The 18,000-nt window shown below is 37.0% G+C and overlaps 1 protein-coding gene across 3 annotated transcripts in view; it reads right to left on the bottom strand.

Moving 5' to 3' along the window:
* crebrf (creb3 regulatory factor) overlaps window positions 1-10,090 on the bottom strand; it is a 32,552-nt gene extending 22,462 nt beyond the window's left edge. For 2 of the 3 annotated variants that reach the window (XM_038299420.1, XM_038299419.1), the window contains exons 1-2: window positions 9,931-10,081; window positions 8,607-8,655 (exon numbers count right to left, since the gene is read on the bottom strand). Coding sequence is in view for 1 of the 3 variants with exons in the window: in XM_038299418.1 (XP_038155346.1) it covers window positions 9,931-9,949 (19 nt within the window). In the remaining 2 variants the exon portion in view is untranslated. Of the gene's footprint in view, window positions 1-8,606; window positions 8,656-9,930 lie in introns of all 3 variants that reach the window. The other variant, XM_038299418.1, reaches the window with a different exon arrangement.
* Window positions 10,091-18,000: the final 7,910 nt, after the last annotated feature.

Raw genomic sequence — 18,000 nt, 5'->3', positions numbered from 1 at the left:
CATCTGCTGGCAGTACCGGCCCACTCATCCATTATCCTACCAGCTCTGAAGCTTTAGCCCCAGCTTCAATTAACAATTGTCACCTTGTATTCAGAGAACTACTCATGTCTTCTCTCTCTTGACATCCGAGAATCATTGGCACTTTGTTCACACTTGATTTTGATACTTTCCTCTTTTTTAGACCTTTGCCGGGGAAACGCTGAACAGCTTGCCTCCATTACTTCCATGTTTACTTGTGCAATATCTCTGGTTACATGGGCTTGTTATGGTAAATACAAAAACGCTCAAGTTAACCGAAAAATTTATCCAAAACAAGGAGTAAAACACAAAAATGAAATATATTAAGCCTTTGTATGCAACTAGAGGGAGCTACTGGCATAGTAATGCATTATGTCATAGTATGTGACCAGACACATGTTCTGTATTAATCGCAGGTCTTGTTGGTATTGCGACTTTACCAATATAATTTAACACTTTCCAAATATTGTGCGTAAATTGAATGTTTGACCTAGAAAATCTCAATATATAGAAACAACTTTCTAATGAAAACGGGGTTGGCATTTGTCATATTGTTTATCAATATCGTGATAGATCTCTAGTCATGATAGCAATTTCGATCTATCCTCTAAATCAGAGGTCTTCAACAGGGGGTCCTGCATGGGGGTCGCGAAAGTCTTGGTTGATTCCTTTTTTTTATATTCCCTCCTGCAATTTTTTGCACTAATTAAAATGTCTTTAAATACACATTAACATGAATTCAACACACTGTAGTAAACAGATAAATGAAAGCAGAAGATGTCTTTCAGTCATCAATGCACACATACAGCGACACACAAGAGCTCTTTTAAACCTGGGCACCGATTCATTCATCACACCTGTCCCATCAACCAGGAATCAGATTCAGAAATACTTTAATAATCCCAGGGAGAAATTACTTTCGTTACATGACTCAATATGTAATAGAGTGACTATAGGACCAGTTTGATATAACACAATTTCATACAATATATATAATTAGGGGGTCCCCGCTTAATCTCGCAATCAGTTTGGGGGTCCTTGGCTTTGAAAACGTTGAAGATCCCTGCTCTAAATAATACACTGGAATTAGCAATGATAAGAAACTTAAACAAATGGGTGAATTGTGAGTTTTTATTATAATATTTTCTTTATTTTTCCATTGGGACATTGGATTATGATTAAATGCAATATGTTTAACTCACACCTCTTTATGTAACTAGTGTCAATTATTTTTAACAGATAATTAACACCTCTGCTATAAGAGACCAGATGAAAAATGTTAAAAATAAGACTTTTTTTTTGCAACCACACAGATACGGATGGACCAATGAAAAAACAGGGTTTAGAAATAGTAAACGGTTCCATATTAGCTTTGATTTTTCATCATCAGCTTGAAATAACAGTCATTTTAAAAATCTATTTTTCCTGCTCATCAAGGCATTGTCAGTCTTTTAACACATTAAACCGAATGTTTTCTGGTTGACTTTTATACAGTTTGATAAAAAAAAAAAAAGAAAAAAAAAGACAATGTTTTGGAACAAAACCTTCAATAGAGACATGAAGAATCACTTAATTTATATAATTTCTGTTGGGTAAAGCATAGATCTTTAACTAAGAATCAGCCGCAGGCTTTTTATAGTAGTTAGAAAAATAAAAACAAATGAAATAGAAAGCGAGAAGTGGTAAATCAGACCTCATATAAAATCAATCGCAACCAAGAAAAGAAAAGACACCTACATTATTTATTATTTCATTTAATCCTATATACAGGTGCTGGTCATAAAATTAGAATATCATGAAAAAGTAGATTGATTTCAGTAATTCCATTTAAAAAGTGAAACTTGTATATTATATTCATACATTACATACAAACTCATATATTTCAGATGTTTATTTTGTTTAATTTTGATGATTACAAATGACAACAAATGAAAATCTCAAATTCATCATATCAGAAAATTAGAATATTACTGAAGACCAATAAAAACAAAGGATTTATAGAAATGTTGGCCAACTGAAAAGTATGAACATGAAAAGTATGAGCATGTACAGCACTCAGTATTTAGTTGGGCCTCCTTTGGCCTGTATTACTGCAGCAATGCGGCGTGGCATGGAGTCGATCAGTCTGTGGCACTGCTCAGGTGTTATGATAGCCCAGGTTGCTCTAATAGTGGCTTTTAGCTCTTCTGAATTGTTGGGTCTGGTGTATTGCATCTTCTTCTTCACAATACCCCATAGATTTTCTATGGGGTTAAGGTCAGGAGAGTTTGCTGGCCAATTAAGAACAGGGATACCATGGTCCTTCAACCAGGTACTGGTAGCTTTGGCACTGTGTGCAGGTGCCAAGTCCTGTTGGAAAATGAAATCTGCATCTCCAAAAAGTTGGTCAGCTGCAGGAAGCATGAAGTGCTCTAAAACTTCCTGGTATGTGGCTGCGTTGACCCTGGACCTCAGAAAACACAATGGACCAACACCAGCAGATGACATGGCACCCCAAACCATCACTGACTGTGGAAACTTTACACTGGACTTCAAGCAACGTGGATGAAGTGCCTCTCTTCTTTTCCTCCAGACTCTGGGACCTTGATTTCCAAAGGAAATGCAAAATTTACTTTCATCAGAGAACATGACTTTGGACCACTCACCAGCAGTCCAGTCCTGTTTCTCTTTAGCCCAGGCAAGACGCTTCTGACGCTGTCTGTGGTTCAAGAGTGGCTTGACACAAGGAATGCGACAGCAGAAACCCATGTCTTTCATACGTCTGTGTGTGGTGGTTCTTGAAGCACTCACTCCAGCTGCAGTCCACTCTTTGTGAATCTCCCCCACATTTTTGAAGGGGTTTTGTTTCACAATCCTCTCCAGGGTGCGGTTATCTCTCTTGCTTGTACACTTTTTTCGACCACATCTTTTCCTTCCCTTCGCCTCTCTATTAATGTGCTTGGACACTGAGCTCTGTGAACAGCCAGCCTCTTTAGCGATGACCTTTTGTGTCTTGCCCTCCTTGTGCAAGGTGTCGATGGTCGTCTTTTGGACAACTGTCAAGTCAGCAGTCTTCCCCATGATTGTGTAGCCTATAGAACTAGACTGAAAGACCATTTAAAGGCTTTTGCAGGTGGTTTGAGTTAATTAGCTGATTAGAGTGTGGCACCAGGGGCCATCAATTTTGAACCTTTTCACAATATTCTAATTTTCTGATATGATGAATTTGAGATTTTCATTTGTTGTCATTTGTAATCATCAAAATTAAACAAAATAAACATCTGAAATATATGAGTTTGTATGTAATGTATGAATATAATATACAAGTTTCACTTTTTAAATGGAATTACTGAAATCAATCTACTTTTTCATGATATTCTAATTTTATGACCAGCACCTGTATGTGGGCTTTATTTCAATCAGATACTATTTCTCTTCATGCTTCTAGGATGAACAGCTGCAGTTTCTATTTTTTAAGTCTACTGTTCAACTATCAATGTTGAACTGACAAACAGCCCATAGAGAAAGCATGAATTTCTGTCAGTGAACCACAGCACAACAATGATGAAACACGTGGCCCTGTATTTATCTCAGCTGCTTTTGCTTTTGCATGACAAATAAATAAGATCTGCATAGAGACATGACCCCAAGCAGAGAAAAATCACTCACCAATCCCTCTCCTGCACAAGGCCACTGAACAACGCCGCTTCCTCTAGCTCAGCGTTTGTTGACGAAAATAAACTTCTCACCCCTGACAGTTCAATCTCCCTCTGATAGGCTTTGCATAGAGACAGGAAGTGGTAAAAATAAAAAAGCAAAACACTGCTGTGCAAACCGCTGGTTTGACTGCAGTTGTAAAAGCGACACCTTAGCGATAGCAGAAGCCAAAGCAAGCTCACGGGTTGTGTGCGAACATATCTGTTTAATCACCCAGAGCAGACCTGGAACCAGCTCGACAGCCAAAATAAATTGCTGAGTATCATCAGAGCTTAGTTTGCAAGGTCTTCCGCTGCGTTTGTGTTTGGTTTCATTTGTGGCAGAACCGGAATAAGGAAACGCACAGTTTAAACACAACAAAGCTTCTGCATCAATCCCCCATTCTACACTGCGAAATAGTAACCCGCAAGTTTTCAAAAGCAAAGCAAACCAAAGTGAGCTGAATTCCACACAAGAAAAGAGACTAAATATAACAAAAATCAATAACAGCGACTCATGCAGTGAGAAAGCAATTCAGAAGTCTAGAGTTCAAGCTCAGATCAGGGTTCTAGTGCTAGAATTTTGAGGCCTAGAGATGCAGGTTGTCTTTATTGGTGCTACATTTGAGCTCCGATACCTTCCTCCCATGCTTTAACAAATCCAAAGTCTTTACAGATAACTACCAAAACACTACACATATTACAAAGTTGCTAAAGGGACCGTATTACTGGCAGACTGCCACTCTAGGTCCCTGAGCAAGACCCTTAACCCCACACTGCTCCCCGGGCCGACAAATGGCTACCCACTGCTCTCCAAGGGAATGGGTTAAATGCAGAGAGTGGATTTCTCCAGTGTGAGATTAATAAAGTTAAATTATTACTATTTATTCAGTTTTTGTAGCAGCTTAAACTTCAGTTAAGTCTGAGCAACATGTCTGCAGCTACTACATATAACTTTGATACTTAATTAAAAAAAAAGAAACCTTCAATCAGTTTTACAGCACTGTAGAAATAATTACCTAACACTGCATGGCTTAACAGCAGCTGCTTAGATTTTAAGCATTCAATCAAAAGCAAAATACACCATCAGACATTGATCCCTCTGTAATGAACCTTGGCATGACTGGTCACAGATGAAGCTTTTTTTAAATCGGTTTTTCATCACAACTTCCTGTGGAAAATTTGATTTCCACAAACACGAGCATATTTGTTATGGTTGTGTGTTATAGACTCAAACAAAGAAGTTCATGATGAGGATGTGGGATGCGCTTGATAAATGGTTTTCCAAATTTATTTGAGAGGAAAGAAATGATGACAAGGCAAAGTCGGAGGTAATGTTTGGGGCAAGTCTTTGAAGCAGCTTTAAAACACTTTCCCCAAATTTAAACATCTCACAAGGCTGTTCAGTGGATCATATGAAGACAGAAAGAGAAATAAACATCTACCTGATCTGAAAGGCTTGGCAAGGACATACATTAAAGTAGCTAACAGGTCTATGGAAACTCTGGGTAAGCTGCATTATAAAGAAGCTAAATCTTGCCATTATAAAGAAGCTGCTTAAAGAAATCCATCATTTAAAGAAGAGCCATGAAAAGTCCTGTTTGCCAAAAAACATGTTGGGGGTAAAAACTGTGAAAAGCTGCTAAAATCAGGCGAGAACAACCAAACCTTCTGGTTGTACATATAAAATGCTATGTGTGTCAGTTAAGTTAACGTACACACCAAACTCACCATGAAACAAAGCGGCAGTAGCGTTATTTTGTAGCTCTTCTTTAACACCAACAAAACAGCTAGTTAGCTGATAGGTGGACGAATGGAGCTAAATAATGGACAATGTGGGAAGAGAGGTTGCTAGCAAGTACAAAAAGTTAAACTCTACCTATACAATACCTTAAACACAAAGACAACGCTGTAGCCAAATAGTTGAACCCAAAATATACTCGTGTCAAATGGCCTAGTCAAAGACCACGGCAATATACAGTTAACAATGAGCAACAGAAGATGAAAACTGAGGTTCACAATCATTAAATCTAATCAAGCTGTTTTGCAGAGAATAATTGGGATCATTTCAGTTTCTAGATATGCAAATCGAGTAGAAACAGCACAACAAAAAAAAATAACAAAATAAGGCAGTATGTTTTAACTAAGAGCTACTATGTACAAACACACACCTCTTATCTTCACACTACTATGGTTCCATCACTGAAAGCAGAGCTGCGGCTGTCACATCAAAATCTGTGAAAGGTTCAAGGTGTAATACAATCTTTTTTTGAAGCACTTCTAATAACCTGACCTGGTTCCTATGTAGCATCAAATGAAAAGTCAGCATGCTGTGCTCTGCTCATATCTCCCTTCATGCAAAAAGGTGATATTCTTTGCCTCACAACACTGGATGTGATTCAAGTAGGCCAATCAGCAGTATCTTCTCTGGAATGAGTTACCCGCAGATGATTACAGCAGAAATAACAAGCCTGAGATAGCAGCCCGTTTATGAAAGAGGACATGCGAGAGCGCACATCACAAAAGGTTGTTAATCCACAAGCCCCCAATGTGTTTGGACAGCGTGGCAACAGACTGAAATAGACGCTAAGTAACAGCCGATTGTCCCAAAAGGGTAGGGATTTTCATTGCTCGTTTTGTTGAGTTGCTGGTGTGAGCAGACGGAGGTTAGCAATTTACTACCACGGTCAGTGGTTCAGAAATTAGTCCATTTGGCATCATCATCCTTCCTTCATACTCAACCCTTTTAAAAGTGAGCAGCATACAATATAACCCACATCAATGAAAAAGCACACCTTTAAAAAAATGAGGTGTGTCAAGGGTTCAGTTGTCATTTAAAAGACATGATAGCTTTTTGGGTCAAGTTAAAAAAATGTAAACAAAGGTTAGAGGACATGCATAAGCTTTAAGGAATATTGCGGTTTTCCATTGGATTTAAATCCACTATCTGAATGAAGGAACCTTCCTCCCACTTTTAAGATCTGCTTGTTACATTTTCACCAGAAAGAGAATGAAAATCAATCATTAAGTCTGACGGAAGCATCCTAATATCCATCCTAATCCATCCATCCTACATACTAGTATTTTGTAATGACAAGGCTTGGGATGATATTAGATTCCCAGGATAACATACTCTTGATTACAAACATAGCGGTTTGAGGGTCTTGACAAAATACAGCATTTACACTAATAATAAGTTATAACATTCAGTTTTCTGAGTATAAAAAGAAAAAGCAAAAAAAGAGACATAAATAGAATACTTTATGATGGCTCCAGTTAATACTCTGGGCTGCATTACAAAATAAGACCTTGTTAAAAGTGTCCTGCTTCAGCACTTAGAGACAGCAAACCATTATAACAGACTGCTATTACTCGCTGCTGCACTTTTTTTTTAATCAGATGTGTGAATCTAGTCACCAGCAGCTCACTGACAAATCTTCAAATAGAGAATGAGAGCCTTAAAAACTCACAGAGCCACACACAAGGTAATGGCCTCATTTTGGTTCAAGTGATTTGGTTTAAAATGATGAAAGGTTGAGCAAACTTATTATTTTTTTCTTTTTTTTAAAGGATCTTTAATTGTGTCAAAAATAGCCGCACCTAATTCCCCGGATAATTGCTGCACAACAGTGTAATAATCTCTGAAAGCAAACCACTTGAGCTTTTCCTGCTGAGAGGGTTCTCAATGTTTGCTTGTTTTATCTGAATGATTTAAATACTGCACAGAAAGAGAGGAGGGTGAAGACTTAAATGCTTCAGAATTTAGGTCGGCGAGGAACAACACAGCTAATGATAAACTAAAATTAAAATATAGAATACAAAAGGTTTAAACCCTGTCAAACAGAGGAGTAAGCTTTAAGAGTCAGGTTAAAACTGACCTCGGAACCTTTAGTAAAATGTAGAGCTGAAACAATAAATAGGATTAGTCATGATTAATCGATTGTTGAAATAATCTAAAACTAATTTAGTAATCAATTAATCCTTAACTGGAGTATAGAGACTCCACCAGAGCAACCCACTTAGAGTGGTAAAAATAAAAAAAATAAAAAAACATTTTACAATTATGTTCAGATTTTTTAGTCTGTCAATATGCTCTATCCGATTATTAATCGATTAATCGGAAAAAAATAATGGACAGATTAATCAATTTGCAAAATAATCGGTAGTTGCAGCCCTACTAAAATGTGTAACAAAAATAAATATGTGGTTGTCATGTGACTCTAGTTTATAAGCACCTGTATGAATAACAACTATGGCAATCAATTGGCTAGGGACCAGGTGTGTTCAGGAAACCTCTACAAAAAAAAAAAAAAATATATGATTCATCCAATTTTTTAACATAATACAAACCACCACCCTAACACTTGAGATAAAACCATGCATATTGATACTTATTCTTTTATACACATTAGACAGACAAAAAACATTTTGACATAAATATATAGAAATTATCTGTTAATTGTTCCCATTTAAACTGAAGTAAACACTGCTAACTCTATCAAGGTCTTTTCCTTCACACACAGCCCTTTCCTATTCATGCTGTTTTCAAATAATAACTAGCTTACTTCTACAGTCTTTATTCAGGATGGACAGCATGATTAAATAACTGCCTAAAATCAGCTCGTTATATTTATGTCCATCTGTAGAGAGCAGAAAAACTATACTTTGTACAATAATTATACCTGTAAGAACTGTGCTGTTATATTGTTTTATTTTAATAATTGCTCATTTTCAGCTTAACATTACAGGAATCAAATCATATTTTGCGTTTTATTATAAAGGTATAACGCAAATATGTTGATGAGAATCTTCTGAGAAAAACTCATTGCTGAATAAGGATTTTTTTTTTAATAGCATCAATAATAAGGACATTATCTTTAACATAACAAAGAGGGAATGCATGTTTCAATTTACCTCAGACATTGCTGATGAAAGGACACTGAGCTTTGCATGTATCCAAATCCTGTTGAGGCAAACCACGCTGTCAGTGGAAAATCACAAACATACGTTTTCCTTAAAGCAAAACCATAAAGTTGAAGCGTTTTTTTAGGTTTCAAAAGTACTATTGCATAACACGATGACGTGTATTACAAATATGACCCATATTATCCCCCCAGTAAAGCCATAAAGTCACAAGTGTCTCGCCAGTTCTCTGCACCCATCACAGAAGCAAAACAAAACCTCAATCTAACAGCCTCTGCCAACACCCACGTAATCTTGCATTCCTATTGGCTAAACCGACACCAGGGTCCGCCTCCGCAAGCGTCTGATTGGACGCCTCAATCGTCAATCACAGAAGCTGCTTCATCATAAACAGCTTGTTTCAATCTAGGTTGAAGCAGAAGATAAACAACTAGGAGGCCTGCATCCCCGTGCCCTACATATTAGTATTAATCAAATATTTCAATCTAATCACACAAATAAGAAAATCGCCATCTTGAAAATAATAATATTTCATGAACGGTCGTTTTTTCCCCCCAGAAAACAAAAACATACTAATTATTACGGTGGATAGAAAGCCCAAAAATACTTTTACTAGGTATAAAAACAATAAATTGGAGAGTGAGACGCTTAATATATGCTATCGAAGTGTATTAGAGTTTAAATCACATGAAACAGCCGAGCTTTTCTCTGTTTGGTGTTGGGGGGGTTGGGTGGGGGGCGTGTACCCAGGGAGACCTGAGGCTGTAAAGCCAGGCTTTTCCTACCACAATTACACAACTATTTCATTGTTTAACTGCACGTATTCCGGAAATATATTAGAAATAGGCAAAAGTAATGAGATTTACTATTTTGACAGTGCAGCCTGCTTACATAACAGTTTGTTTTGTTTTTATTTTTCTACAAATAATGACACATAATCAGCTGTTTTGGGTGCTTGATGACAGCAAACCAGCAGGATCTCGCCTCGGTGTGCGTTAAAGAGCCTCCTGACCGACGTTTATATCAGCTAGGTATACGAGCTAGCTGCTCGTCGATAAACTGCCAAAAGCTGATAAAATAGCCATTCTAAGCTCGTTCCGTTGCATTCAATTGAATGTTATAAAGCCGAAATCACAAATAATGTTATTTTTCAGCTGCAACTCGGTCATTAATGGCCTCCTTCCGTCCCTTCCTCATCCCAGCTGTAGCCCGACACTCAAGCACCAGAGCCAGCTAGCTTCGGAGCTAACGAAGCTAACGCGACAGAAACACTCACTTCAGGGTCATTAAACGCACCACAATCGGTCCTACTTACTTTTAAGACTCCCGTGCATACGTCACTCCCGTTGCCAGATGTCCGTGTTTGAGTTAAACTGTTGATTAAAAAGATATTTCCATTTCCAATTGGAGTACACACGGTTTAACAGCTCTCTCGGGTTTGTTTTGTTTTTCTCCTTCCTGACGGGTTTCTGGAAAACGCGTGACTCTCCGATCCACGTGGTCTGCTCATCAACCAATAGGGGGGCAGCTCCTAGCTGGAGGAAAACACCTTCTAAATATCTTTTTAGTTTTCATTTACAAAGTTATGAAGAAGAATTGTAGAGAGCAGTACGGAAGAGGGTTAGGGCCACTGAAAAAAAAAACAAAAAAAAGTTAACTGATTTTTAAATTTTATTTCAGTATAATATGAGAATAAAAGTCATAATTCTGACTTTAATCTCAGAATTCTGGCTTTTTTCTCAGAATTCTGACTTTTTTTCCTAAAATTCTGACTTTTATCTCAGAATACTGACTTTTTTCCCCAAGAATTCTGACTTTTTTTCTTAAAATTCTGACTTTAATCTCAGAATACTGACTTTTTTTCTCAGAATTCTGACTTTAATCTCAGAATTCTGGATCTTAATATACATGGGCACCATGAAGGAAGAGATGTGGGAGCCCTCAGCTTTACTGACAAAGATGTGAGTTTTTTGGGAGAGCCAGTAACACATTGAGGAAAAATTAGGCAACTTTTTAAGTGCCCGAGGAGTCCCCAGCGATGCTATTTCATTAATGGAAGAGCAAAAGGTGATTAAAACAAGAGAGCTAGTCTCTGAAACAAACATGGCTGCAACTTGATGTTAACATGTTTGTTATCTGTCAGATTTCAGTCAGAATTCTGAGATTAAAGTCAGAAATCTGACATTTTTTCCTATATTAAACTGAAATAATATTTTAAAATCAGTTAACTTTTTTATTTTTTTCAGTGGCCCTAATCCTCTTCCGCAGAGTAGAGATAAATTACGGAATGTGGTTTAAAGTAGGAAGGCCGTTTTGTTTTCTTAGACATTCATTACTGTAATGGTTTTGCTATTTAATTATCAGAATTCCAATTTATCTCTCATATATTTCTATTTTGTTACCAAACAGTCTTATATATGACTTCGTATTTTAAATTCTGTGAAGCATTACTCTGCTTTTGATAATAACCCCTCCCCTTTCATTTTCTTGAAAAATGAAACTAAGAAATGTGTCAAATGTAGATTTACATTTCAGGGTGAAGATTATATAGTAATCTAAACAAATATAAAACATTAAAATCACATGTGAATGTAGGGTTTAACCTTTTAAAGGCAGAAAAGGGGGGGAAATGGGCCAAAGCAGTATTTTCAGTTTCAGATTTACTCATTCAGTTTCTGTAAAGGAATCCTAACAAAGACTTCCAATACGGAGGACCAATAATGCAACGTGGAAAATAATAAATCAATAGTTTAATATGTATGTAATAAATAAATATCAAGAAAGTTTAGAAATCAACCCATATCTCCTCATTATGAAGGCAGTAAGCTGTAATAGAAGTAATTATTGTCATTATTTCTAAACATGAAACTGCAGTTATACAGTAACATGATAAATCAAATGATTAATCATCTTTGAAAAATAAATAACATGATACAAAAATAATGTATTACATGTGTTTGGGTGAACATGTGAGTAATTTTTACTTTACTTAGAAAAAGAATATATAATCATAGAGAGCTGCAGCTACTAAGATCTATTTGTAGATTTCATAATCAGGTAGAAAAAATTGCTTATTGGAGTATTTTTACAGTTTTAGTTTGGAGCCACATTAATCTCAAAGTTTGACTGGGGGAGTTCAGGATAGAATGTATTTACAGACAAAGATGCTTTTTTAACTTACATCTTTTTTTTTTTGTTGGAGCATAATTACTATTAGTGTCTAACCTTCTCATCGAAGGGCATGTCTCAGAGTCTGTAGACTCCACTTAGTTCCTTTTGATTACCTAATCAGTAGACAGTTATTTTCAGTAACCCATTAATTACAATTAACCCAATCAATTGGTTCAGGAGTATAATTATGTAACTATTTCCTAGGATCAGAAAAAGTGAAGTTAGCCCTTTGGATGGATCTTTTGTCTTTGAAAAACCTTTTACAGAAGAATAACAAGTATTTTTTGGATCTTTGTACCTGGATTATTGAGGCTCATCAGGATAAGTTGTTAAATAACTAAAAAACTGGATCCTATTAAGTGAACATGTGAAAGTGTAGATATAAAAAGTAATTATTTACAATGTTTATAACAAAATATTTTGATTTCAACTAATTCAAACAAAATACCTTGATTTGTTGAAAAAGTATTGAATGAAAAAATCCATCCATCCGTCTTCTTCCACTCCGTCAGGGTCCCGGTGGGGCTGGTGCTTATCTCCTGCGGTCTATGGGTGAAAGGCGAGGTACACCCTGGACAGGCTGCCGGTCTATTGCAGGGAAATACATAATCAAACTTAACAATTCATCATGAAATGCATTAATTAAAGTCTAAAGTCATTCTTTGTATTTGTTTAGGTAAGCGTCTCCTCTTACCAAGTCCCCTGTTTGCCTCAGAGGGGCGGATGACTGTTCATGAGTCAATGTCTGAGTGAATCTGAAACTGAAATAAATGTTTGAGCTTTTTGATTGTTTTTGTTCTTTCTGCCAAAGTCAGAGGTGAAAGCTTGCTCTCACTTTCCGTAAAGTAGACTCACTGAAGATAACCAGCAGTAACATATTCCTCATCAATTATATATATATACATATATATCCCTTTTAAGTTCTTGGCTTCAAATTTTGAAGTGATTTGAAAATTATTCACATTTTAATTCAGTTAATTATTTTAATTCAGGTTTTATTTCAGTTATAAGAAGGGTGAATAATACTTTTTTTTTATTACATTGTGATTTACTTTTGAAGCTTAAAGACCTAAAATATATTTTTCTTATGTTAATTTGTGATAAAGGTTTAAAATCAACAGAAAGTAGGCTTTTTCAGTGTTGCATCATACAAAAAAAAGTCGAAAGAGAAGGGAATACATAGAAAACTTACTGACAGCTATTTTTTCTTCAAATGGACAAATTCAGAAATGTATACGTTGCTTTTAGTACAATTCCTTAACGATCAAGAGTTTAAATATGAGGTCTGTCCTTTCGCTCTAGTATTTAGATGTTTTAACATTCATGTCGCAGCCTGCTAAGTATGAAGAGATCATATTGAGAGGTAATAAATAAAATATTGAAAAACTCAGCATGTGTGCGAGTTCTGTGGAAATTTAGAGCTGGCGCTGAAATGGGACTTCTCAAGAATCAAAAGCTTTCCTTTTTTTTTTTCCCCCCTATCATGCTGGGCTGCTACCAATTAAACCCCGGTTAAGTTATTTTCTTGTAACAAAACATGAATCTTGAATAATCTTTACTCAAAATACTAAATACTCATAAATTAATCAATTTTATTAACAATTAAACGGAAATTTGTCATAGCAATAGATATGTTCTGTGGCTTGTACAGCCATTAAATGTTGAATAGGTGAGCATATCATTTAAATCTGTTCTACTTTTTCTAAGGCACCATGTTAGGGACTAATACTATTCTCGCCAGGCCCAATTTGCTTGCAAAATTATTCACACCACTTTAACAATCCATAATTGTGGGAAAACAATTTTTCTGAACACACCAACCCTGTGGAAGCTTTTTGTCATCAACACAGCCAAGCTGCTTAGAGTTTATCGACTGGGTGAGTAGTGATAAGAGAAGCAGCCACGAGATCAATTATAACTCTGGAGGAGCTGCAGGGATCCACAGCTCAGGTGGGAAAATCCTATGTTATCTTTGCGCTCTTTGAGAAAAAACAAGTGGAGCAGGAGCTCTTTTAAACTGGGAGCAAATAATCTTATTCTGCTCACATGCAAACACTCTGTGTGTGCATGTTGATGATAAAACATGTAGGTGAAATCAAAAGTACTGCCAGGATGTTTATCTTCAGCAGAGACAGTGAACCTGAAGGATAGATGGGGATAGATAGAGTTAAATGTAAGAAAACCATGGAGGAATGTCTGCTAGAGGCTGAAAACTGATTTAGATTGAAGTTGAGAAAAAAACTTGAAGAGTTTGAATGGAGTGGATAGAATGAAGGCATATTAATACATTAGAATGGCTCAAACCAAGTCAGATTAAATCATAATTAGAAAACCGTGACAAGAATTGACCCAGACTGAGTGTAAGATTTTTGCAAAAGAATGAATAAAAAAAAAAAAAAAACCTGAAAAGTAGTAAAAAAAAAGCTTGATCAAAGCTCCCTACTGTTAAACAAACGTATGACACTTTTTTCAGTTTTATGTGGAAAAATTAAACCTGTAGCATTTCCTTCACTGTTCACATTTGTGCCCTTATTTAAGAAAGACCCCAGAGGTTTGTGGCTTCAATGTGACAAAATGTCAACATTTTCATCCATCAATAAATTAAATATGATGAGTCTTTTTCACTTATATACCTACGAGCTGCAGAAAGTTTTAGTTTCATTCCATGTTTTACTGCTTTTTTTAAGGACGGGGGTGGGGGGGTATGTTGTTTCTCTTGCAGGCATTTCAGAACAGCTCTCTCTTTTAACCAGTCAACTAGTCTGGGTTAAGGAAGGAAGAAATACAAAGATAAAAGCTATAAGTTCAAGATAGATAACCCCAACATGATCCCTCAGGAAGCTGCCATATTTTCACACGTTAAAGTGAGACATTGCTGCTATGATTATATCTATCTTGAAAGTTTAACTGAAGCAGACAGAGGAGGGGAATGAAAACCAAAAAGGCCTCTTAGAGTCTCTGGGGTTTTGCTGTTTTTCTGATGTGAGTGAGCTCCATGTCACAGAGAGGATCTTGGTTGGTGGCGGGGCCAAACCTTGTTGCTGCACACCTTGGAGCATTTCTCAATCAAGATGAGCAGCATGTACAGGTGCTGGTCATAAAATTAGAATATCAGGAAAAAGTAGATTGATTTCAGTAATTCCATTTAAAAAGTGAAACTTGTATATTATATTCATACATTACAAACAAACTCATATATTTCAGATGTTTATTTTGTTTAATTTTGATGATTACAAATGACAACAAATGAAAATCTCAAATTCATCATATCAGAAAATTAGAATATTGTGAAAAGGTTCAAAATTGATGGCCCCTGGTGCCACACTCTAATCAGCTAATTAACTCAAACCACCTGAAAAAGCCTTTAAATGGTCTTTCAGTCTAGTTCTATAGGCTACACAATCATGGGGAAGACTGCTGACTTGACAGTTGTCCAAAAGACGACCATCGACACCTTGCACAAGGAGGGCAAGACACAAAAGGTCATCGCTAAAGAGGCTGGCTGTTCACAGAGCTCAGTGTCCAAGCACATTAATAGAGAGGCGAAGGGAAGGAAAAGATGTGGTCGAAAAAAGTGTACAAGCAAGAGAGATAACCGCACCCTGGAGAGGATTGTGAAACAAAACCCATTCAAAAATGTGGGGGAGATTCACAAAGAGTGGACTGCAGCTGGAGTGAGTGCTTCAAGAACCACCACACACAGACGTATAAAAGACATGGGTTTCTGCTGTCGCATTCCTTGTGTCAAGCCACTCTTGAACCACAGACAGCGTCAGAAGCGTCTTGCCTGGGCTAAAGAGAAACAGGACTGGACTGCTGGTGAGTGGTCCAAAGTCATGTTCTCTGATGAAAGTAAATTTTGCATTTCCTTTGGAAATCAAGGTCCCAGAGTCTGGAGGAAAAGAAGAGAGGCACTTCATCCACGTTGCTTGAAGTCCAGTGTAAAGTTTCCACAGTCAGTGATGGTTTGGGGTGCCATGTCATCTGCTGGTGTTGGTCCATTGTGTTTTCTGAGGTCCAGGGTCAACGCAGCCACATACCAGGAAGTTTTAGAGCACTTCATGCTTCCTGCAGCTGACCAACTTTTTGGAGATGCAGATTTCATTTTCCAACAGGACTTGGCACCTGCACACAGTGCCAAAACTACCAGTACCTGGTTGAAGGACCATGGTATCCCTGTTCTTAATTGGCCAGCAAACTCTCCTGACCTTAACCCCATAGAAAATCTATGGGGTATTGTGAAGAAGAAGATGCAATACACCAGACCCAACAATTCAGAAGAGCTAAAAGCCACTATTAGAGCAACCTGGGCTATCATAACACCTGAGCAGTGCCACAGACTGATCGACTCCATGCCACGCCGCATTGCTGCAGTAATACAGGCCAAAGGAGGCCCAACTAAATACTGAGTGCTGTACATGCTCATACTTTTCATGTTCATACTTTTCAGTTGGCCAACATTTCTATAAATCCTTTGTTTTTATTGGTCTTCAGTAATATTCTAATTTTCTGATATGATGAATTTGAGATTTTCATTTGTTGTCATTTGTAATCATCAAAATTAAACAAAATAAACATCTGAAATATATGAGTTTGTATGTAATGTATGAATATAATATACAAGTTTCACTTTTTAAATGGAATTACTGAAATCAATCTACTTTTTCATGATATTCTAATTTTATGACCAGCACCTGTATATAAGGAGGCAAAGGATCATCTATCGTCACTGGATGATTAGCCTTATGGTAGTCTAGGTAAGGACCTAAACCAGGAATATCTTGTTGAAATTTGTCTTCTTGTGACTCTCTTTTAATGCGGACCCTGTTATTGTTCCAGGCAACCAGTGAACCTGTTCTTCTCCGATCTTCATGGAAAAGGTCATATCTGTGTGTGCAGCAGTTCTCAGTCTTCACCACCTGCCTTCCTGCTCTTCAGCACGACGTCTCTTGCAAGTAGCAACGCTCTCAGATCTCACTCACCTTCTCCTGGACCTCTGGGGTTCAGTCTGCAAAGCCTGCTGAATCAAATTCCTACAGATCCATATTACCTCTCCTTTATCTCTTAAGTAAGCAAATAAATCAGTCATCAGTTGTCATCAACCATCTCCTTCCTGATCAGTCTGATTTCTCCCCTCAGACCAACCAGAGAGTTCAACTGACTTCCTGCAGTTCTCCACTTCCAGATTCTTGTTGCTTTTTTGTAAATTAAAAGTTAAAACTCAGCAGTTCTTCAGTCTGATGCAATATGAAAAAAATTCATTTCGTAGGAGATAAATCAAGTTACCATCCACAGTACAAAAAAAACCCTTTATTAATCAACAAAGACGCTATAAGTCACAAGATGTTCAGATGATGAATCAGAAGATCAGACTTTTCCAAGTTCTGTAAAATCTTGTCCTTTGACATTTCCAACCCAAATCCAAAAACAATATCCCTCTGCAGCTTTACATTTCTACAGGTGACCCATCGATGTGCTCAGTAAGGCTCTCATTTTTGAGAGGAGGAAAATGCGTCCTAATTATCACAGACGGCAGATCTCTCCTCTGCTTTGTTATCTGTCCAGAGTGAAAGCCGGCTGGCTCCACTCCCTGAACACACTTTTCCACTTGATTATGCAACCACAGCATACAGGACAGAGGGGTCCTTTAAAAAAAAAAGAAAGTCTAATGGAGTGGGGGTAGAGCAAAACACCAGGGTTCACTACGATAAAGTCAGTGCAAAGCTGTAGTTTAATTAACAAAAAACATATTACATTATTAATTATCTCAAGGAAAGTTAATGTCTTCTAGTATAAAGATTTATCACAGTAATGTATTGGGAGGGTTTATTTCTATCCATTTGCAATTGCAGCCAACGGAAATCCCAAATTCTTTTACTCAGATTGAAATATTACATAACAGAATAAAAGGACATGCAGCATAACAGACAATTATGCTTGACATCATTCATAGGGAAGACTGCTGACTTTTCCAGAACAAAGTCAAATACCTCCAAAGGCAGAGTAAGCAAGCTAAAAAGGCCATTATCTCAGTGTTTTATCGCTGCATCATCATGGAAAGCTTAGTAGAAGGAAAAAGTGTGATAGATGTGATGCACTGACAGGAATAGCTGCAACCTTGAGAGGTCTGGAAAGTAAAGGTTATTTAAGATTAAGGATTTTTCGATTTTGCAGTCAGTATTTTGCAAGCTACCACACAGATTTATCCAGAGCA

The sequence above is a fragment of the Cyprinodon tularosa genome, unplaced genomic scaffold (assembly GCF_016077235.1).
Source record: "Cyprinodon tularosa strain WSP-4 unplaced genomic scaffold, ASM1607723v1 ctg429, whole genome shotgun sequence".
NCBI classification, from domain to species: Eukaryota; Metazoa; Chordata; class Actinopteri; order Cyprinodontiformes; family Cyprinodontidae; genus Cyprinodon; species Cyprinodon tularosa.
Note: the sequence above shows the minus strand (reverse complement) of the source record. Positions and strands in the feature narration are given on the sequence as shown.